The sequence below is a fragment of the Oncorhynchus gorbuscha genome, linkage group LG04 (genome assembly GCF_021184085.1).
Source record: "Oncorhynchus gorbuscha isolate QuinsamMale2020 ecotype Even-year linkage group LG04, OgorEven_v1.0, whole genome shotgun sequence".
NCBI classification, from domain to species: domain Eukaryota; kingdom Metazoa; phylum Chordata; class Actinopteri; order Salmoniformes; family Salmonidae; genus Oncorhynchus; species Oncorhynchus gorbuscha.
In genome coordinates this window covers 15525305-15549029 of record NC_060176.1, presented here as the reverse complement: position 1 = coordinate 15549029, position 23725 = coordinate 15525305, and the positions used below count along the sequence as shown (strand labels likewise).

The 23725-nt window shown below is 42.4% G+C and overlaps 1 protein-coding gene across 3 annotated transcripts in view; it reads left to right on the top strand.

Moving 5' to 3' along the window:
- Nucleotides 1-21537, top strand: part of LOC124033734 (DNA-binding protein RFX7-like) — a 42185-nt gene extending 20648 nt beyond the window's left edge. For 2 of the 3 annotated variants that reach the window (XM_046345945.1, XM_046345947.1), the window contains exons 3-10: nucleotides 7928-8010; nucleotides 8953-8991; nucleotides 9141-9266; nucleotides 10081-10197; nucleotides 11322-11406; nucleotides 11643-11850; nucleotides 13517-13815; nucleotides 14036-21537. In XM_046345945.1, coding sequence (XP_046201901.1) covers nucleotides 7928-8010; nucleotides 8953-8991; nucleotides 9141-9266; nucleotides 10081-10197; nucleotides 11322-11406; nucleotides 11643-11850; nucleotides 13517-13815; nucleotides 14036-17257 — 4179 coding nt within the window. In that variant the 3' untranslated portion in view covers nucleotides 17258-21537. The remainder of the gene's footprint in view (nucleotides 1-7927; nucleotides 8011-8952; nucleotides 8992-9140; nucleotides 9267-10080; nucleotides 10198-11321; nucleotides 11407-11642; nucleotides 11851-13516; nucleotides 13816-14035) is intronic. The other variant, XM_046345946.1, reaches the window with a different exon arrangement.
- Nucleotides 21538-23725: the final 2188 nt, after the last annotated feature.

Below are 23725 nucleotides of genomic sequence, written 5' to 3'. Positions count from 1 at the left end.
TGAGACAAAGTAGATCATGTACAGTAGCAAGCCAATGTAACCAGATGCTTAACCCGTTAATTACCATTTTTATCTCCCTGTGTGTTATCGTTTCCTCTAATAGCTTTCAGTTTCTCTGAGCCTCTACACAACCAATCATGGTTCCTCTCACGTCTAGCTCATTCTCCTAGATGGTATCAGACTCGGTAATAAAGTTGTCGGGTTGACGCCATAGCTCAGTTTCGCCGACACATAGCATAGCTAGTTGTGTAACTGCCATTTATGAACTTGTCTTTCACCGAACAAAAAGCTATAGTGTTGTTGTTGGCGTGAGAATACAAACAGGCTATAATTGTTCTGTTGATGTTGTTGGTACCGAGGGGACTGATATATGATTATGGATGGTGGTGGATGGGTATTTAACCTTGGCCTTGTGAAGGTGCAGGGGAGTGTAGACTGTCTGCTGACACTGACTCATTTAGGATTGTCATCCAAGTGTGGACCCTTGCCCTGCGAAGGGTGCTGTTTGCTGTAGTTTGTCGGGTCTTCCGACTCAGGCTAGTCAAAGTACAAATGGACTTCAGAGATGTAAGGTCTGTAAGTGGCTGATGTTGAATGACTGCAGAAGTGGGGCTGGGTAATATATGGAATTAATTTGAATGTATGTTTTAGCGCAATATTTTTATGAGCATTTCATTTTGGTCTCGTCTCCTTCGATCCTTCAGTGCTGTGTACACTGCACCTTCCCACTCGCCAGAGACACCAAGCCCCTCCCCCTGCCACTCACAACAACAAAGCCGAAAGATCACTTAAACCTCTCTGACAACAAGCAGTTTCAACTTGCTATTTGCATTTTAGGTTTGGTCCAACAGAATTGATAGATTTCCCCTCTAACGATAACCTTTTTATGTCTCAACTCCCAACATTTAGAACAGAGCAGACCCTACTAAAACGAGAGTCTCAATGAACATGATTGTGGAAAATGTATGCTCTGTTTCTGTCGTGCGAGACATTGCGGTACCACCTACTGCTAGCAGCATTTTAGTCACATACTGTTATGTGCTAGCTGTCTAGTCTGGGTTTTAAAAATGTTCAATGAGCATGAAAATACACATTTATATAAGGAACTGGCAACTCGTTCTCATTCTGAGAAATAAGCATCTAATTCATGTAGGCCACTTGATTTTCTAAACAAAGTGGGTTCAATCATACGTAGAAACAACATGACTGAACTTTGGATAAAAGCGTCTGCTAAATGGCATATATTATTATTATATTATTGAACAGGCTATGTCGTTCAAACAGTTGGAGACGGACCGGAGGGTGTATTCATAACAGTTCAACTGTTCTACCTTGTTAGCAAGCAAATAGATCCAAGTCCTCTAGACTTTAAATATAAAGCTGGCTACCATCTCAAACACGTAGGCTTGTGCTTGGTATTGGTTATGTATCGTGTTAATGTTCGATAATGCCTGCTACCAGAATTTGGTCATTATGAGTGGATGTGCATGGTTCTGGTTACATTTGTAACAAAATTGGCATTTTCCTAGACTTAAAATCCAGATCAGTGATTATTGCAAAAAAAAGGTTAAACTATTTTAATCAAATAATTCAATTATTAGTGGGTCTTATGGTTGTGGAAGGCTTAGATTTAGCCTAGATGTAATTTTACAAGCCCGGAATTCATTAGATTATTCCTGACTGTTTGAAATGCAAGGTATTTTACCTTTTTAATTGTACATCAAAGCTTATTTAGATTAAACAAATAGAGACATATATTGTGAATCGCCCATAATAGAGAAGATTTTTAGGCCATATTGGCCAGCCCAATACAGAAGACACAGGTCCTCTTCCCAAAGCCTGCCTAGTTACGATGCAACTATTTCAATCACTATCACTTGCATGATGGGATAAAACTTTGATACTGAACTAATTACCAGAGGTAATGAAAGTAAACCATTGCCAACAGTGAGGGATCTTGTACCTCCAAGCAGTGATGACTACTGGTATCCATATTTAATTTTTTAAATGTACCTTTATTTAACTAGGCAAGTCAGTTAAGATCAAATTCTTATTTCCAATGACGGCCTAGGAACAGTGGGTTAACTGGCTTGTTCAGGGGCAGAACGGCAGATTTTTACCTTGTCAACTCGGGGTTTCAATCTTGCAACCTTTCGGTTACTAGTCCAACGCTCTAACCACTCTAACCAGGCTACCTGCCGCCCCAAAGAGTTGGGTAGGTTACTTTCTAAATGTAATCCATTAGTTACTAGTTACCTGTCCAAAAGTGTAATTGGTAACGTAACTTTTAGATTACCCAAACTCAGTAATATAATCTGATTCCATTCCGTTTAAGATTACTTTCCCCTTAAGAGGCATTAGAAGAAGACAAAAATGTATGTTGCCAATTGAACGACATCTATTGCAGGATAAATCAATGTTAAAGTTTACATAGCTGGCCACATATGGATGTAAAGTTTTACTTTATGGATTGGTTATGAAGGCTTCTTCAAACCCATCGCTTTCTACTACATATAATATGATAGACTTTGGTTTTTAATGTAAAGATATAATTTTATCAGAATTCCAGTCATTCCAATAAATGTTATACCCCTTGATCTTCAGAATAGGACTTGGAAGTATAAATTAACCAAATTGTTTTACCTGAGCATGACCCCAAACCTAAGGAGTTATTAGCCAGCCCTACTCTGTTTATGATTTTGTCGTCATGGAGGACTGATTGGGCAAATTGATCCGAGTTGAAAAGGAAATGCTGTGCTCATGGAATGGCATGCTTTGAGCACTACCGAAGAGAGAAAAGGCCGACTTGTATTCCACAGGCTTGGATCCGCACTGTGCAGCTATTTTTACTCTGTCCACTGGTTTCAAAAACAATGGTTGATAATCAGCTTAAACTTCTTGAATTCAACCATTATTGGGTTCAAATACATATTTTTATATTTGAACAGCCATCCACAACAACCACAATCCATAAGGCACAAATGGCTAAATGCGAGAGTAGCAGTGTAATTCACATCAATACGCTATGTAGATATCAATATCCGTATTGCCGTAGACTAAACCACTGCTGTCATCCTTACCTCCAAGCGTTTATTCAAGTTGGATAATCTTTGGATGCCGAAACAGCAGTCGCATCATTGGAAGACAGCTTGGACTGTCGCCCGCAAAAGCCTGTTCCTGCTACTTTTCCGCGATCCATCACACATTTGGCGTGTCATCATGTGGTCTCAGGCTTGTCAGACTCGCTCAGGTGGAACGAACATAAACTTGCACCTTTTTTCAATACTGATTTGAATGTCATTGAGAAAACAAGTGTTGTTTTTTTCACAAACATACTTTCTGAATTTAAAAGTAATCATCTAGTTTTTTTAAAAGTATCTGTAATCGGATTACAATATTTTTACTGATAATTTAACGGATTACAGTTAGATGTAAGGGATTACAAAAAACTAACTGATTACATACAATCCGTTACTCCCCAACCCTGTCCATATAAACATAGTTGAGTTTGTATTGGTCTTTCATTGTTGTCTGGTTTGAGTATTTGAAAAACATAGACTTGTCCTTACTTCCACTTTGGAAGTGTGCTGTGTGAAGTAGTGGGGCTTGTCTGGCAGCAGCAGGGTGTGATGTCCTTTGCTCCGCCAGTGAAGGACCAATAGTAGTCATGGCTCCTTTGTCTGACAGAGGGTGTGTAACGTAGAGCAGCGTGTCTGTTTACTCTCTTTCACTCCATGAGACTCCTTCTAAAAAGGAGAGTCCAGTTGGCTCCACGACGTCTGTCTGTGAGCCATTTTTATTCTCTCCCCCCCCCCCCATCGCTTACGCTGCTCAGTGGCTGATAACTTTAGCCATTGGTGAGCTCCCGTTCCCCTAGCAACAAAGAGGCGAATAGAAAAGACAGAGGGGCGAATGCGTCTATTCTTAGAAACCAATTGAACAGGGTGGGGAGCAGTGTGTGTGTGTATGTACGCTGTGGCTATGTTTGATGGGGGCTGCTGACCACTCTGCTAGCAGAGGCCAGTCCAGGGGAAAGGGTTAACGACAAGGGGATTTCAGTTTATCTCAGTCTGCCGGCGCTGTGCACAAACACCCCCCCCCATCAGACCCGACTATGGCTGTCTGGCTCTGTGCACTCATGCCGTCAAGGCATTTTTGTCAACATCTCTGTGTTGTGTGTGTGTGAATGTTTGTCCCCTCCTTGCTATGTCACCTAGAGCTTCTCTTTATGGTCATGTGTTGGGTGTTTAACTCTTTTCCATAATGTTGGTGTCAGAGATGCTGCTCTGGACATTCAGGCTGTTTTGGCTGTCCACTGCAGTCCGCACCACAATGTAATGCACTGGTCTGGTGGTCTGATGTTCCCTAGCGTTGGTGTCCTACAGCAGACACCATTTAAACAAAAGCTTGTTTACGTGAGCTTAACTGCCCGCTCCGCTCTGCTAGCCCCCGGATTAGGTATTCCTCGGATTATTGCTACCTCCGATGACTTCCTCTATGGGGGGGGGGTTGGTTGGGTCATTGAAATACCATGGGACTGTCTGTATCCCTTCTGCTTTTAGATGCTGTCGTCGTGGTCCATCAACCGGTCTTGAATTAATAGTGCATTGCACTCACAGCTTCATGTTAAATAAACGTTATTCATTTCAGTGTTTGCCTCTGAATTGTTTTTGTAAAAAGAGAATAATTAGGTGCTAGAAAAAACAATCGTACCACATGTTGGTTACTGTTTTAAAACAGTGAATATTGTGTAGTAGACAGAGGCACCATGGCCCCTTCAGATGAGGATGTTTTTTATTTTGGTGCAAAAGCTCCACTACGGTGCAGCTCATCAAGAATCCAGAAAATGATGTGTGAGCCTGCTCCTCCCCCTGTAGGGCCCTCCCGCTCCGTGTTGGGGAGTTGTGCCTGGAGCCAAAGTCTCTCGTCTGCCGCCTTCTACTCCAGCAGAATTTAAATCACCCCTGCCCCGCCCTATCATCTTCCCTATTCCCTTTGAAGCAGCGTGTTGGAGAGGGCTGTTTCCTGTTTGTAGCTCTGGGCCCAGCCATCCTCCAAACACTGAACTGGGTTGGGTTCAACTGGCATTATCCATCGTAGTACTGGGGTAGAGAGGGTGAGATACAGATTGTGCTTTGTTTATTTTTTGTGTCTGTGTATTGTGTTTCACAGCTGAGCTTAGGTGTGTGTGTGTGTGTGTGTGTTTTATATTTATTATGGATCCAAAGCTTTTTACTATCATTCTGTGTCATTGTTTTATAGTGTAGTTTCTTGTTCTTTTTATTCAGTTTAGTCACATGATTTATCAATTTGCAATGCATTTGCCAATCGGTTGTGCAGGCAGACTTATTTGCCATTCGTTTTGCCTCCTCCCTCAACCATAAAATGTTTAAATTCCCCATCAATCCACGGGGGTGTGTGTGTGTGTGTGTGTGTGTGTGTGTGTGTGTGTGTGTGTGTGTGTGTGTGTGTGTGTGTGTGTGTGTGTGTGTGTGTGTGTGTGTGTGTGCGCCAGCACGTTTCGAAGCTTGTGTCTGTGTGATTGAGAGGGAGGTTTAAGCAAGAAACCAACAGTGAGTAAGAGTGCAAGCGTGATCCAGTGCTTGCTTGTTTGTTTACTGTTGTACTTATCTGTGGCATGTGTGGCCACTTGCTGTTGTAGTGCTGCTAGTGCAATGCCCGGCGGGAGTGGAGGTGGTCACTGAGCAGTGGAGATCAGATCATGGCGTGACACAGCCCCAAAGCCCCTCTGTCATGACATCTGTGCGACCCAGTGCTGCACGTGCCAGACCCCCACCCCAAAACCCTGAAAATACAAATACCAGATTTAGGCTACCTCTTCTGTTTTGGTGGGGAATCTTTGGCATGCCTTCCAAAGTCACTCAGTGAAATAGCTTCCAAATACTGAAACGGTTTTCTCAGTTAATGTATGTTGATGTGTTGTAAAACATGTCATAATGCTGTAGCCCAGCTACCCAAGTCGAAGGAGTCTGTGTGACACCCTCATCTGAATTCACATGGAAAAGTCTGCCTCCAGCATTATTTGACTAACCACAAATAACTGTCTAAAAAGAAATAGAAAGTAATGAACTTTAAAATGCATTTTGTTCCACCCCCAAAGACTGTCTGTTAGGTTAGCAGGTATCAGTGTTTGTTAAAGTTATAACACTGTCCCATGGTAGCTGCAACAACCCCCTCTGGATATTGCAGGGCTCCATCACCTCATATTTATCCTTATGTTCCTTCAAGGTCTTCTGTTAAGGGGTTTTCACATATAGTCCTCTTTAAAATAACGGATATCATACGTCTCATGATGTCTTCTCACACTATTCAAACCACACAATCGAGTTATGAAGCTCTCTTAGCTTATAGATCACATTTCAAACAAATCTGAACTAAAAACTCCACACACATTTTGGTATTTCTGTGCATCCTTGACAAGCGCTAAAATCAATATCCCAAAACAGTGTTCGATATCCCAAAACAGTGTTCGATATCCCAAAACAGTGTTCGATATCCCAAAACAGTGTCCGATATCCCAAAACGGCACACATATTTTCTGTGAACCTGCACATCACCATCTTCTCTTTGTGGCACCAATGTGAGGATCTATGGCTGGGAAACAGAGTTGCAGTAGTCTAGTGTGTGGTGCGGGAATAATTACAAGGGAACCTGGGAAGTTTAGTTTTCACATTGCCCTAAAAAAGGGAACATTTGGAATTCTAGCGAACCGAACTCAGACCCCACACTAACCCTGTCCCCTCATTGGAGACATTTGTTTGATCTCATTAAGAGATTTCCTCATGGCTTTTGTCATTGTGGCAGGGATGAGGACCCCCTGTGTTGATCTTTAACACCCTGTGGTATTTACTGCACACACACACGTTTTAGAAACATTCAGAATCCAAGAGGTTGAAGGTTTTTGTGTAATTTTGTTTATCCTGACACTCGTCCACATTGATCTTAGCTCGAGCACTGTTTATCAGGATGCATCCAGGATCCTTCTGAACGAGACCTCATCGAGATCAGTGGTTCTCTCTGTGGCAATTTCCACCCCTTTCCCTCTCTTCCTGGATTTTGTAATCTCTCCTTTACATCCCTAATCTCATTTGCAGGATCATCCATGTTTGTGTTTTCTTGTGTGTGTGTGGGGGGGGGTATTTGTTCCTGAACATTGTGTGTTGAGTTTTTCACACAGTTTTGAACTATAGTTCGAATAAGTTTGATTATTTGTTAATGTATTTGGTCCAGTTGGTTTCACATTGCCAAATGTCAAATGAACTAAAACTCCTAAACTAAACCAAAACACGTGTCCATGCAAGTCATTTGTTTATTGGATAAAAACATTTGTTTCGTGTGCTCCCAGGTGCTGATAATGTTCAAACTAGTCCAACCGAACTAAAGGGGCTGTTTGAAATGGTTGTTTTAGGTTTCACTGGAACTGAAGAGTCTTTGTCTTACATTTTCATAACTGTTTAATTAACATTTTTACACTGATGGTGCTTCAAAATGTCCTACATTGTACAACGAAACACTTAGCTTTCTTTGTTACTACATCAGAAACAATGAAAGCACCTGACTTCACTCAGTGGAGAGTAGACTAAGAATGGATCATTTTAAATAGGAAATGTTTCTGTATTATTCATGCTCTTCAAGCTGGAGTAGAAGGCAACCTGTCAGCCTTTGTGGAACGTATCTTGGTGGATTATTGTAGTAGTGAGAATGAAAAGAAGCATTTCTTTTCTCATGTTTGGTCTGAGGGAGATGTCAGTAGAGCACGTTAAGTCAGTGGAGTCGAGTGATAGACACTACCATGAACACTACTACTCACAGGGATGACAGAACCTAATATCTTTTTCACGTGCAAAAAAAAGGTTAACACATTTGTTATTAAATCCCTCTTCTTCCCTGTGTGCCGCTTTTACAGCAAGATGTGGAGACGTTTACAGACATCGAGAAACTCTACCTCTACCTTAAGTTGCCTTCTGGTCCCAGCAACAGTGAAAAAAGGTAATTGATAATTTTTTCATTGTTTTTCATTTCATTCATTGTCATGTCTGCATGTAGTTCCACGCCATTTGCACATGACTTAGCCTGTTGTTCATCTTCCCCATTATCCATTAGCCTAGTAGCATAATATAGATGTTCTGCACCACATCTACTACAATGCTTGTCAACATTAGCTTGGACTGTTGTTATGTCAAACTCTGCTCGTTATGCTAAACTCTCTCCCTTAGAGCGCAAATAAGCTTTGGCTGTTTTTAAAAAAAAATTATCATTGCATTGATTGATTTGATATTGAATTCCCACTTAGGACTACCAGTTAGATGTGTGTTCAAATATTATCTTTTTAATATAAAATAATCTGTCATTTAAAAAAATGATATTTGATATTGACTTCCTACTTGATTACCACCTGTGTGTGTGTTCTCATTGAAAGTCCTTACTTAATAACTTATTAATAACATCTTTCCTCAACCCTTCACGTGTTTACCTTTTAGCAAAATATGTAGATTTGTCTTCTCTCTGTGTGTGTGTGTGTGTGTGTGTGTGTGTGTGTGTGTGTGTGTGTGTGTGTGTGTGTGTGTGTGTGTGTGTGTGTGTGTGTGTGTGTAAATTCCAAATCGACCCTACCCCTACTCCCTAGGAATGCGTGTCGATCTGAGATGATTGGATATGTATTAGGCCTAAGGAATACTATAATAGCTTTATTTCTGATGGGCTAAGAGGAATTCCCCCATATTGTTTGAACTTATCCAATCCTCTCACATCTCCCCAAGTGTCCAGGGGCAGTGGCTTGAAGTTATTTTAGGATCAGGTGACACACAAACACACACACGCTGCTCATTGATGTTGTCAATATCATACAATGATCAATTCCTACTTGTTCTCCACATCTAATCCTCATCACCTCAACACCTCCACCCCAACACTCCACACGATGCCCATCAGGACTGAGAGAGGGTCTGCCAGTCCTGGAGAACTGTCATGGTACATAAAACCTCTCACTTACAACACAGAGACATGGGGGTGATATGTGTTGGTTGGGTTGGAAAAATGGGGCGGGAAAGGTACATCCGACAGTCAGGTTATTTACACTACAATCACAAAAAAAAAACATTTTCTCCTGCTTTCTCTAGCAGTGATCAGAGCTCCATGTCATCAAGTCGCACTCAGCAGATGCACGCGTTCAACTGGATCCGTAATCACCTAGAGGAACACCCAGAAACCTCTCTGCCCAAACAGGAGGTCTATGACGAGTACAAGTGGGTATCTGACTGAGAAAGAGGACATAGGGAAGTGTGAATCTAAGGGGACTTTGCCCAGCTCGGGTCATTTTCAAATCAATAACACTGTTAAATACAAACAAAAATCTGTCATGTTTGAATGTTCTGGAAAGGGACACCACACCAATTTAGAAACATATTGATAGCACTGTGTACAGGTATTTTAGGGAGGTTGGAATACCTGATAGGTTCCATTCCAGGTGGAAATAAATTGATTTATTTTTGATTTCCACGAGTACTTTACTTCTAAGAGGTTTCACAAGAACAAGGTACACATTTGTATGGCCGTTTTATTTTATGACATGAGATACATGTTATGAAAGTACATAACGTTTGGCTGTTACTAAATAAATAAACCTTTACCATACACTGCCAGCTATAAAGGATCTACATACTGCCAGCTATAAAGGATCTACATACTGCCAGCTATAAAGGATCTACATACTGCCAGCTATAAAGGATCTACATACTGCCAGCTATAAAGTATCTACATACTGCCAGCCAAGCACCAATATAAATAGATGCAGAAAGCATGGGAAAAGATGTGCACCATGTGTTGGTAACACTAGAACGGAAAGTCTGAAATGCTATGTGACTGTTACGTAACACACAGTTTGACTTACTCATTCACTGCAATTGAAAGTACCAATAATGGTTCAGATTTCTTTGGGAATGTCTTTACCCAGATGTCACTGTTTTGATATGATTGTCTTTATTTGATATTTAACAGTTTATTTGGTTTTACTGAGATTTCCAATGTCTTGTCTGCCTCTGTCTGGTTTGTTTGTTTCAGGAGCTATTGTGACAATCTCTGCTACCACCCATTGAGTGCGGCGGACTTTGGAAAGATCATGAAAAATGTATTTCCAAACATGAAGGCACGTCGACTTGGCATGAGAGGCAAATCAAAATATCCTTCACTGGAATGGTTTGTAGCGAACAATCTGGCCTCTCTGGACTCTGGTCGCAGAACATCTGTTGTCTCAGTTCATGGAGCCTCTAAATATAGAACTGAAATTAAATCAAATAAAGCGGCCTCTGCCTGGAGAGTAGTATAGTAGGACAGAGACACTTAGGGGAATCACTGTGTTCTTGACCTTCAGGAAACAATTTGTGAAATGTCTTTTCCATGAGATCACGACTCTAGACTTGGCAAAGATACAGTCTCCAATGAGATTAGCGTCCGTTAAATTAGTAAAGTGTCAAGTGACTTCGTCCTTATTTTGTTGAGGTGGAAAATAGAATAGTATAAAATACTTGCGTATGAATGCAGTTTTTATTTTCAATGCAGAGTCTTTCTGAAATAGACCTGGTTTTTATATGGTGGTTGCAATAGCAACTGAAACTCAAAAGTAAAATCAGATCATCTTGAGCTGTGGCTTGCTTAGTAAACTATCTCCCTTCTTTAAATGAACTATTTTCTTTTTCCAAATGTATTACACACTCTACAAATGTACAAGTTAATTCAAGGTCACAGTCTTGGACCTGTTTGTCTATTTTATTATTTGTTTTGTGTGAGTCATTCATAACTGTGCTATAACTCTGAGTAGCTCTTTGCCTGGTTGTGTGAGACACCGAAGTGTATGCAAGTGTTCAGCTGGGAGCACCTGCTGTCACACTCACACACCAGCATCTGATAAAAGTCTAGCTCTCACCACAAATCCACAGTCCCTTATTTTGGCAGTGGAGTTGGTCACGGCTCCGAAGGTTGAAGGGGGAAGAGAAGGTTCAGTGGGAGTGTGAGGGGCTGAGGGATTAGTAGTGGAGGGACTAGTGACTGATGCTGACTGGGAGATAGCTGTCCCAGCTTCGGGTGACAAGGCTCCTCCTCAGATCTGTCTGAGTGACAGCTGACCTTCTGCCCTGAGGTATGTTTCTTACCCTATCCTGTGGGGAAATCCCAGTCTCTTATGTCTAGAATGGTCCCTGAAGCCCTGCTCTTTACAGACAAACAAGCAACACATTTTAGCAAATCCATAAATTAACTCTTAAATGTTTGACAGTTCAGTGTTTTTGACCTTAACCTCTGCTCACATACTGCTATAGTGGACTAAGGAAGAAAGCCTTTGTCCACATGCCATCTTTACCCAACCTGGAGTTACATAAAACAGGGGACGGGGTAAGTTGTCTGTCTGCCTTCCTCTCAAGGTCTTTACCTTAATTATTTATTTTCTTAAATCTATTTAAATGAGAAATGTTTGCCTAACTGTAGTCCAACCATAACATAACTTTATTTAATGTAACGTGTTAAGAAAAGGACCACATTTTGAGGCTTCATATTGAACTAAAAGTAATACAGGGATATCCACAACTTTAATTCTTAACACCTGTACATGTGCTCATGTTGTGCTTCAGTGTGAGGTGCTGGAGGCCTCAGGTCAGCTGTGCAGTGCGGAGGAAGAGGTGCGCTCTGCGGCCTGTGGCCTGGTGTGTGAGTGGGCCCAGAAGGTGCTGAGCCGCCAGTTTGATGCTGTGGAGGACCTGGCTCGCTTCCTCCTCAACAGCCACTACATCGGCACCAAATCTGTGGCAGCCCTCACGGTCATGACTGGTACTCCAACAGGTGACAATACAATAGTGTATTCGGAACCCTTGACTTTTCTATATTTTGTTGTTACGGCCTTATTTTTAAAATGACCAAGCAAAAAAACGTTTTTTTAGGTATTTTTGCAAATGTATTAAAAATGAAACTGATTTGCATATGTATTCAGACCCTTTACTTAGTTCTTTGTTGAAGCACCTTTTGGCAGCTATTAGAGCCTTGAGTCTTCTTGGGTATGACGTTACAAGATGGCACACCTGTATTTGGGGAGTTTCTCCCCTTCTCTGCAGATCCTCTCAAGCTCTGTCAGGTTGGATGGGGAGCGTCGCTGCAAAGCTATTTTCAGGTCTCCAGAGATGTTCAATTGGGTTCAAGTCCGGGCTCTGGCTGGGCCACTCAAGGACATTCAGAGACTTGTCCCAAAGCCAGTCCCGTGTTGTCTTTTCTGTGTGCTTAGGGTCGTTGTCCTGTTGGAAGGTGAACCTTCGGCCCAGTCTGAGGTCCTGAGCGCTCTGCAGCAAGTTTTCATCAAGGATCTCTCCCAGTCCCTTCTGCTGAAAAACATCCCCACAGCATGATGCTGCCACCACCATGCTTCACTGTAGGGATGGTGCCAAGTTTCCTCCAGGTGTGATGCTTGGCATTCAGGCCAAAGAATTCAATCTTTGTTTCATCAGACCAGAGAATTGTCTTTCTCATGGTCTGCGAGTCTTTAGGTGCCTTTTTGGCAAACTCCAGGCGGGATGTCATTTTCCTTTTACTGAGGAGTGGCTTCTGTTTGGCCACTCTACCATAAAGGCCTGATTGTTGGAGTGCTGCAGAGATTGCTGTCCTCCTTGGAAGGTTCTCCCATCTCCACAGAGGAACTCTGGAGCTCTGTCAGAGTGACCATCGGATTCTTGGTCACCTCCCTGACCAAGGCCCTTCTCCACCGATTGCTCAGTTTGGCCTGGTGGCCAGCTCCATAATGAGTCTTGGTGATTCTAAACTGCTTCCATTTAAGAATGAGGGAGGCCACTGTGTTCTTGAGGACCTTCAATGCTTCAGACATGTTTCAGTACCCCAGATCTGCGCCTCGACACAATTGTCTCAGAGCTCTACGGACAATTCCTTGGACCTCATGGCTTGGTTTTTGCTATGACATGCACTGTCAACTGTGGGACCTTATATAGACAGGGGTCTGAATACTTATGTAAATAAGGTATCTGTTTATACATTTTTGAAAATGTATTAAAAATAACAGAAACCTGTTTTTGCTTTGCCATTTTAGAATAAGGCTGTAAAGTTTTTAAAAAGTCAAGGGATCTGAATATTGTCCATATGCACTGTATGTGTTGATAGTCAAACTTCACTTTTCCTTTCACTGCCTCATGTATGGTGAACAGTGAAAGGTTTCCATCTAGTGGCAGATTCTTCTCATTGACCTGCTATAGTGCATTTACATACCACCTCCTGTCAGTCCCTAAAAGCCATCCCATTAGTTACAGATGTTTATTCAATGTCTATTCCACATTTGGTTTAATTTCATTGAATGATGTAGAAACAACATTGATTCAACCAGTGTGTGCCCAGTCTGATAATTATGCTTCCTGCAAAATAGAAGCTGCTTTGCCTTGGAGGACCGTGTCCATTTGTTTACCCAAAATATGTGTTAACCTGTTTGTCTTCCTCTGTCTCCTCCCTTTAGGAGTTAAAACGCCACTCCCATCCTCAGCATTTGCACCCACAGCTGAAGCCCACTCCTTCCAGTCCCAAGTGAAGACCCTGCCCTCTCCCTCCATCGATGCCAAGCAGCAGCTCCAGCGGAAGATCCAGAAGAAGCAGCAGGAGCAGATGCTGCACTCCCCCCTCCTCGGAGAGGCTCAGGCCAGGCGGGCTGACGGTGGCACGCCTGGGGTCGGCTCCATTACCTGTAGAAGCCCAGCCCTGCTCTCCCCACATCCCACCATTGGCATTATGGTAGCTGCAGTCCCCAGCCCCATCACGGTAAGCCTAGCTTGTATTCTACTTCTTTTTGTCTAAGCTTACTCAATATATCCCACTGTCTTTGCAGTGTTCCTGTTACACATCTATACAAGCGACAACGTTGTGTTGCCTATATCACATGCAACCGAAGCTATTCATAACTGCAGTTATGATGGTGTTGCATACGTTTACATCTTATTAATACTTTTTTGTGTCATGTTTTGCTTTGCTGTATATGCAGGTCCAAAGGAGCAGGCAGCTGATGTCCCCCAGTCCTGTGGGAACTTCGGAGGGCAAGATTCTGCCTGTCAACTTCCAAGTGGTGACCCAGTCAATGCAGCCTGTCAAGTGTCCCAAGACCCCTCAGAATATCCCAGCCAGCCCTGTGGGGGACCGCTCTGCCCGGCACCGGTATGCCCAGATCCTGCCTAAACCCTCAGCCACCAGCGCCATCACCCTGCGTTCGCCCCCCACCCTGCTCATCACCAACAGCCCCATCAAGACCGTGATGCAGCCCACACCCCACATCAGCTCTGTCAACGTGGTCAAGATGACTACCATATCCCTGGCTCCCAACTGCAGTACTACAACCACCCTAACCAACACCACCTTAAGGCCTGCCTCTGCTGGCATGGGGAGCACTGTAGCCCTGGAGGAGAGCAGACCCAGCCCACGGGCCAGGAGTGGGTCTGCGGCCCCCATCCTGTCCCCCTTAGCTAGGTCAGGCCGGGCCACCACCACCCCTACCATCGACATCAAGATGATGGAGGGTGAAGTCATACGTGAGGGCAGTCCGGCCCTGGGTGCTAGCAGGCTTACTATGGCTCAGGAAGCTGGAGGAGCTGTACCAAGGGCTGCCAGTGTGCCCATGCCTCACACTAAAGGCTCCCTGGGACTGGAGGCAATGGCTGGAACCAAATGCAACATAAAGTCCTCTTTGAGCAACAACCCTGTGGCAGCTACAGCTGGTAGCAATAATAACACCAATAACGAAAGCACTTTGTATTTGACGGTCTCCAATCAGAATACCAGCACCACTCTGTCACCCAATGGCGGCACTGTTGCCACATCACTCATCGCCTCCAAGAGCCCCAGGAAGCGCCCAGGCATCGGCCCAGAGTTTTATCCCATGCCTGTCAAAAGGGTCTTTATCTCCCAGCAGCCTCTTGGGGGTTCCGATGGTTACAGACATGGGATTGGTGCAGGAGTGAAGAAACTCCCCAGGGCAGGAACCCCGGTCAGACCTGAAAGTGCACCAGCCATCGGTAAAGTTACTGTGAAACTGAACTCCACTGTCCCAACTCGAATCCTGTCACTCTCTGATTCCCCCATCGGAACCAGAGGCTTCCAGACTGTTGTCAAGCCACAGAACTCCGTGCAGAGAAGAGACACTCTGACCACCATGGACACTAGCATCCTCGGCAACGTTAGTGCCCCGGCTGGTCATGCACGAATTCAGCACCAGCAGCACATGACGGGTAACATGCAATCCATGCCCAACAGCTCTGCCCTACTGGAGCAGTCTGCTGTGAGTGACCTGAGGAACACCATGTGGGTCGGGGGCCAGCTGGAGGGAGGTGAACAACAGCAGCAGCAGGCCTACGCCCAGCAGATCACAGACCACAAGCAGGCATCCACACCGGTCATGGAGCCCCTGGCCATGATGAACCAGGCCCCAGCCTCGAGCCAGCTCTCCATGCAGACAGACATGGACTACTTCCATTTCAATGATGACGATATGACCCAGGACAGCATTGTGGAGGAGCTGGTGCAGATGGAGGAGCAGATGAAGCTCAACAGCAGTCTGCAGGCCTTCGGAGCTGATGTGACGGTGCAAGGCCATCAGTCTGTAATACAGGGCAACATGATGTCCTCCAACCAGACAGTGACCCCTTACTACCAATCAGTACACAGCAGCACCACCCCTGTCCACACCCCCACCCCAACTCTCACACCCACCTCTGAGATGATGGGAGGAGGCCAGGGCCTGACTAGGGAGAGCCCCTGCTCCCGCATGGCCCCCACCACCCCAGTGGACAGTGCCCTGGGGAGCAGCCGACACACCCCCATCGGCACTCCACACTCCAACTGCAGCGGCAGCGTGCCCCCCAGCCCTGTGGAGTGCAGGAACCCCTTTGCCTTCACTCCCATTAACTCCAGCATTACAGGCTACCACGACGGCAGCATTGTCTCCAGTAGCCCCGTCAAGCCCATGCAGAGGCCCATGGCTACTCACCCAGACAAGGCCAAACTGGAGTGGATGAACAATGGTTACAACAACAGTGGGGGGAACTCTATCAACGGCATCAGTATCCTCCCCAGCTATCAGGACCTGGTTGACGACCACTTCCGAAAGCCCCATGCCTTCGCCATCCCTGGCCAGTCCTATCAGTCTCAGACGAGGCACTACGGCCGCCTGACACCCATCTCTCCGGTGCAGCAGCAGGCAGCCAGTATGGCCAAACTGAACAAGCAGGAGGGCTTCGCTGTGCCCGCCCCTCTGGACAACAAGGCCACCAGCACATCCTCAGCAGGCGGGACCTTCCGCTGTCGTAGTGTGAGCCCTGCCGTGCGACAGCGAAACTTGAGTGGCAACCAGGGCCTGCAGAACATCCCCCGAACAGTGGTGTCCCCCTTCACCTCCCCCGTGATCCCCGAGATGATCAACATCTTCGCCAACAGCCATGGGGACGTCAGCGTCAGCAGCATGGCACAGAGGAGCCAGTCTGTGCCTGTCAATGTGATGATGCAGACGGAGGTGCTGCCCATGCAGGGCCAGACCAACAGCAAAAAGATCACCAACGTGCTCCTAAGCAAGATGGACGGGGACAGTGACGACGCGGTGCGGGGCCTGGGAATCAACAACCTGCCGTCCAACTACACAGCCCGCATGAACCTCACCCAGATCTTAGAGACCACTCCCAGCTTTCCCAGCAGTGCCAACCACCAGACTCTGACTTCCAACGCTCCGAATGCGTACGAGTTTCAGAAGCCAGGTTACCTCATGAAGAACTCTAGGAACGAACAGATGAGTCTCTCAGCAGGTGACAGCCAAGCACAATCAGCTACTGGAGAAGAGCAGCATCAGCAGAGCCAGCCTATGCTGCTGGCCCAGAAACTTCAACAGCAGCAGCTAGATTTCAGCACCACCGTTAAAGACCTCTTAGCGGACGGGAGCCTTACTCCTGGCAATCGGCTCGTGAGACAGGTGTCAGAACTCAACGCTGTGGGGTCTGATTTTCGACTGACCTCTGATCTTTCCAGTAGCATCAATGACCTGAACAATTTGGACACAAACCTTCTGTTTGACCCCAATCAGCAGCAGGGACAATATGAAGACTCTACACTGGAGGAACTGAAGAATGATCCGCTGTTCCAGCAGATTTGCAGCGAGACTGCGAATTCCAATGGATTTGATTGGCTGGAAAGTAAAGACCAGCCCACAGTCGGGTTAATGGGTTAATATGGGCTCTGCTTTTATTTCATGAAATTGTTTTTTTTAAATCATCTTTGTAATTATTCACATTGACATTGTATAGCACACTGCAACACTCTGGAAACAATGACTTTTGTCCAGTCTAAGTGCCAGGCTGAACATAAATGATCACTCTTTCAAGTATGCTGGTTTTCTCTCTCAGCTCATCGCTGGTGCTGACTCATCCATTTCTCCCTCTTTAGACATCAAGTCATTCAAGAGCATTTAAATCAAGACCGTAGTAGAACAAGTATTTTTACATTTTCAGGAGGACACAGAAGATATGAAGAGATCTCTTAAAGATTACAAACATCTATCATTTTGGTTAATATTTTTGTTCAGGAGCTCTTGACTAAAACGAGGTTTGGCAAATAATTGGTAACTTTTCCTCCCTCTGTAAATTATTTTACTTCCATTGAGATAAAGTCTATATTGAGATCTATCAGACAAATCATTTGGAACTGCTTTAGAAGCATACTGTTGTGCAAGAATGTTAAATGGGGTGTATGTTCACCTAATGTGTCCCTGTCCATCTCAATGAAGAGTTGAGATACCGAGACTATTGTACATGACCTTGAGTGGGCATTTGCAGTAGCATGCAGTGGTACTAATGTTTCTCATTGTTTCAACTCTTCTTAAGGATTGCAGGTGCTTCCAGGTGCAAGACAAATCAATGGTTTTAAAAAATCCCCCATAATCTGTAAATAAAAATGATCATTAGTCTACTTAAAGACCCATGTTTTATATATTTCCACACTGAGGTTGGAATAATACTGTGAAAATTAAATATTGCCCTTTTAAATATTGCCCTTTTAGTGTAGGAGCTGTTTGAAAAGACTGCCTGAAACTTCAGCCTGTTTTAGTGAGATTTTTGGCCTACATGGTGACATCACCAGGCAGTAAATTTAGTTAATAGACCAATAAGAAAGAGTTACAAACCTTCTGCCAATAACAGCTAGCTTTTAGGTTTCCCCTCCCCACTCAGTCCTAGCAAAATTCTTGCTTGAGAATTTGTTCTTTGCCAAGAAGCTATTTTTGTTACTTTTTGACCATTGTTTTCAATTAAATCACAGTAAGGTACTTAAAGAAAGGATTTGATATTGAGATAAAAACAGCTGCGTTGGACTTTTTAACGTACATTGTTTGCAATGATCTTGAAGGCAAACTAGTTCCATTCTCTCAGAATTGGTATTTTTACAAGTAGGAAAACGGCAGCTGTTTGAAAAGGAATCTGTGTGACTACAGAATATTATTCAAACTATAGATTTAAAGGTCAAGATATACTGTCTGTATACTAAACTTGTCAGAAGATGTCTGATTGTCCGTTTTGCTGACACGTTATGCAAACTTGACAAATAAGATATTGCCCACTCAAATTCCAGTGTGCATCGTACAAAAAATATAGCCTAGGAAATTGAAATTTGAATTTGATGTATGGCTTTTCACCTTTTCAAATTTCCTCATGTCCCAGTAGTTAATGCACTTTGAGTACAGCGAAACAGAGAGCAGGTAGCTGAAGAACAACAAATGTTACCTGTTAATGTTGTTGTTTTTTAAGGCTTGCTTCACACACATTTTGCCCTGCTGACGTTCTTACTGTAGTTGAGCTCCCCAGTGTCTAAAGGAAAGGATTGGTTTGTTTGGAATAGTATGGGTTTATGAGACTTAAAACAATCATAATAGAGACCTGTAATGGGGATAGCTTGCACTTTAGTGGCTGCAGAACTAAAGGGGATGGACTTTAAGATGGAGCTCAAAAGACAGTTAAATGTTGTATTTAAAACGTATAATGCAGAAGATTACCTTTTTCACCTATATTGAGTTTAAGACTTGTGTAGGGCACTGGTGGGGATTGTTTTATTTACCTTTGTGACTATTTAGCAGGTATCATCTTAATTAACAGAAATATATTGATTTAAGGAAGTGGAGGAATATATGAATAGGAATTTAACCTTATGACACCCCTATACCAAAGTATATTGACTGGAGATGACCCTGCCCTGTTTCAGTCATGTATCTATTTGGGGGAAAATTACTTTCCTGGTTCTGATTTATTTTAAAACTATGCATTTTTTACTTATCAAAGCGGCTGCTACTGTCAAAGTAGGTTACTGCAGGTTTATGTAAATGTCTGTCATTTTCCCCTTCTCTTTTTATTTGTTTCATGTGTGTTACATACATTCAGTAAAACGTGATGGATATGAAGTAATTTAGATTACATTCAATTAGTTTTCCTTCTATGGTAAATTCAAACATATTATGCCATTGGATATTCAAAGTCCTTCCTATAAAAAAGGCACTAAAGTGCATAATTTACTGTCATACATTGAAAGCTATTCCCCTTACATTAGTCTAGATCCAGTAGAAAATACAATATTATGGAATACTGTAATACAGAATTACATAAACATTTGTATAAATTGTCATTTTCTTCCCCTTGAATAATGTTCTTGTTGAGTTCATTAATGCACTGCATTTTATTCGAACAGTGAAGGGACATGTTTCACCTGGAGTCAAAAAAGGCATTTCTTGGTAAAGTACGGGTCATCTATTACAGGTTTAAATAGCTGATAGTATAGTGAAAAACAGTGTGTGAATAAGGCATGCAACTCATAAAGGGAATAGTTAATTGGTCAGATCCTGTGGTTTTTATGAGCTTTTAATCTTCTGAGCCTTATATCCATACCAAAGAAAAATGAATTAGTGACAGAAAAAAAGCATTAAATAGGATTACATTTTTTTTTTTGAAGAACCCACAAAATTCCCAGCATTTGCCTGTTTGCCTGACATCTGTCAAATACCTTTTATATGGCCATTTTGAATTGTCCTTATTTCAGGTAGGATGGTTGAAAATAAATAATTTGAGGAAATTTTTAAACTGGCAACTGATCTGTAGCACTGGAAAACATGCTGAAAACCACACTACTGTTCTGGTTTATAAAAACCAATGTAGCAGGACAATATTGGGGTTAATTCAGTTGACTGTTGTAAGTGTTCCTCTCATTTTGAACCCCACAGTTTGTACATATGAAAGCTCTTGACACTGTATTGTTATAACTTAAACTTGTTCTGTGCACCTGCACCATCTGAAATGCTATATTGGTGATTTTAGATCAGGAGCCAGCTAAACTGTGCTTGTGTGTTTGGCTGCTGGCGCCCCTTTCTTGTACAGATAATGCTGTTTTTTTCTAAACTTTTTTTTTTTTTTTTGCTTCCTGAGATTTATATTGGTTGGCATTTTACAGAAGATGTTTGCTTCGAGTGAGAAAATAGCATGGGTATTTTAAAAAAAGTATTATATATTAGCAGGTTGCATTGCTATCTTTCTCTGACAGATTTTGTGCCCAGAACATTGCAATGGACATCGGAATGTCATGGTTAAAATTTCCACCAGCTTTGAAGGTTCATGTTATTGCACTAAACATTTAATGAACCCAGGCTTTGGCACCCATTTTAGGACAAATGCATCAATTGAAGCTCCCCAAATATTTTTTTAAAGAGCTTAACTACGTGAAAAAATTATATACAGAAGTGTCAATTTAAAAAATGAACGCTAATTGTCTTGTGTAGCAATGTACATTAATCTCAATGAGATACTTTTTTTTTTTTTTACTTCATTCTCATACATGAGAATATGAAACTCAATTTAAAGAAACATTTTAACAAATATTCTCAAATCTTTCACATTGTTAAATGATATGTGTGCATGTTTGTAGAATTCTATTGTACAAAGTATTTGTAACCACTTTGCTGTAATTCAGGATTGGTCCTGTCAATCGGAACAGAAAGGTATAGCGACTCACAAGTTACTTGCATTGTTTGATGTTTACTAATTCAGAGTAATATTTGTTCTGTATGTTCAGGTTTTGAATCTGTACTTTTTATTTAGATGTTTTTACTTTTTTTATGTAACTCTGTGAAATAGTTTTTTTCTTTCAGAAACCATTGAAAATAAGCACTGATGTTTGTACTTAAACGAAGACTAATCCTGTGTGTTCTTCTTTAAGTGCACAGGGGCAGCTGAGTCCTGTGCTGTACCTTTCACAGACCTGGTATAAAGTCCCTTTAACCCTCTTCTTCTAGATCTATAGGAATACCCTATGCCGTCTTGTTGTTGTCTAGTGTACAGCAGACCGTACAGTAATTTGATAAAGTTGCTATAGCATTTCAGCAAAGTTTCCTCCTTTTTTAATTGAAAGTGCTCACTGATGTTGAGATTTTTTTTAAAGGGTTTTAAAAACCAATAAACTTTTTTTTAAATACTTGGATATCTTGGTTTCAATTGTTGTTTTTCCACCCTCTACATGCATTGACATTCCCTACACTCAGCTAGTCTTCTGGTTTGGTCCCACAAAGGTTTCATCCCCAGAGCTGACTAAAGTGAATATTCAAATAAATAGGTATTTACATTACTGTTAATCCCACTTTTGGTATTCAGTGTCCTTTTCCTCACCATAGCTTATTATGTTATTCAATATGAAGCTAAAAACATATGGTGTGCCAAATGCCACTTTCCATAGATCCTATATCTATTCTAGTTGATTGAGTCACATGAGTGGAAGACTGGTTTGAACTGATCTTCTTGAATCCTGTTCCATAGGGGTTATAGAAAATGTTACAGTACCACAACATGAACAGAACCCCTACTTGTGGGAAGTGTATTCCCAATGATGTTTTTTGTACGTTTTAGCATTTTAGATGTAAATGTGGTGGTGATGTCCAGAGAGTGGCTAATCTGTAAACAGCCTGATGCAGCTCATAAGAAAATAATGCACATTTGGCATCACGAGCACCATCTGTCTTATAGATTTCAAGCCTCTGCTGATAAGAGTTGGCTTGCAGAAGAGCTGGAAAAAATGTCTGCTTCTAGTTTTTGTGAACTGTTTATCGTCCCTATGCTAATTCGTATACACTGTGTACACAAAACATGACAGACTGACCTGGTGAATCCAGGTTTAAGCTAGGATCCCTTATTGATGTCACTTGTAAATAAAGGTTAAATAAAAAAATAGTTAAATCCACTTCAATCAGTGTAGAGGAAGGGGAGGAGACATATCCTCCCAATTATTATACAGTGCACTCATCGTAATCCTTTATAAACAGAAACTGTCTTAAATTGAGAGCTAATGTTACATTTTACAATGCTGTCGCCATGATTTGATTTGAGATGATCCTTGTAGAACACTATTGCTGAATTTAAAAAGTATAGTCCAAGTCCATCAATCATATTTCTATCTTGTTTTACATTTCTTGACTTTTTATACAGGTTCCAGCGAGGGACCGCATGAACGAAAATACTTATAAGCAAGGTCAGTTGGATCAAGTATCTATGAATGTGAACAACAGGTTGAAGGTACAATGCCCGCCTAGGGATCCTTTCTCCCATCTCACGGGATGGGGGTTACACTGTGTGTCATTCAACTGGTTTCCTAAATTATGATAAATAAGTAATGCTTGTCTCAAGGTAACCCATTCATAGACGCTAACTACTTTTAGCTCCTATTGACAATAGTATCTTCTGGCCTGGGGAGTTTTGTTAAAAGCCCAGACGCTCGTTCTGAACGCTAAAATGTATCACTTGAGGTACAGTTTTTGAAACGTAAAGAACGTATCTTTCATATCAGCAAGAAATAATTATACTTTTTTTTAAAGTTTAAATTACTACATACCTTTTATAGGGTTAGGGTTCCCACACTTGCCATATTTGCATTTTACAGTGCTTGTTTACTAAAAAAATAACATTTTATTTGTCACATGCGCAGGTGTAGACTACCATGAAATGCTTACTTACGTGTCCTTTCCCAACAATACAAAGTTAAAAACTACGATTTTTTTAAATAAATCAAATATAGTAACAATAATGAGGCTATATACAAGGAGTACCGGTACCGAGTCAATGTGCAGTGGTATGAGGTAGTTGAGGTAATATGTAGAGTGTGTGTGTGTATAGAGTATGTATGTAGAGTACGTATGTATACAGTACCAGTCAAAAGTTTGGACACACCTACTAATTCCAGGGCTTTCTTTATTTTTACTATTTTCTACAGTGTAGAAGAATAGTGAAGACATCAAAACTATGAAATAACACATGGAATTATGTAACCAAAAAAGTGTTAAGTTTTAGATTTTAGATTCTTCAAAGTAGCCACCCTTTGCCTTGATGACAGCTTTGCACACTTTTGGCATTCTCTCAACCAGCTTCACCTGGAATGCTTTTCCAATAGTCTTGAAGGAGTTCCCACATATGCTGAGCACCTGTTGGCTGCTTTTCCTTGACTCTGCGGTCCAACTCATCCCAGACCAGGGTTGAGGTCGGGAGATTGTGGATGCCAGGTCATCTGATGCAGCACTCCATCCCTCTCCTTGGTTAAATAGTCCTTACACAGCTTGGAGGTGTGTTGGGTCATTGTCCTGTTGAAAAACAAATGATAGTCCCACTAAGCGCAAACCAGATGG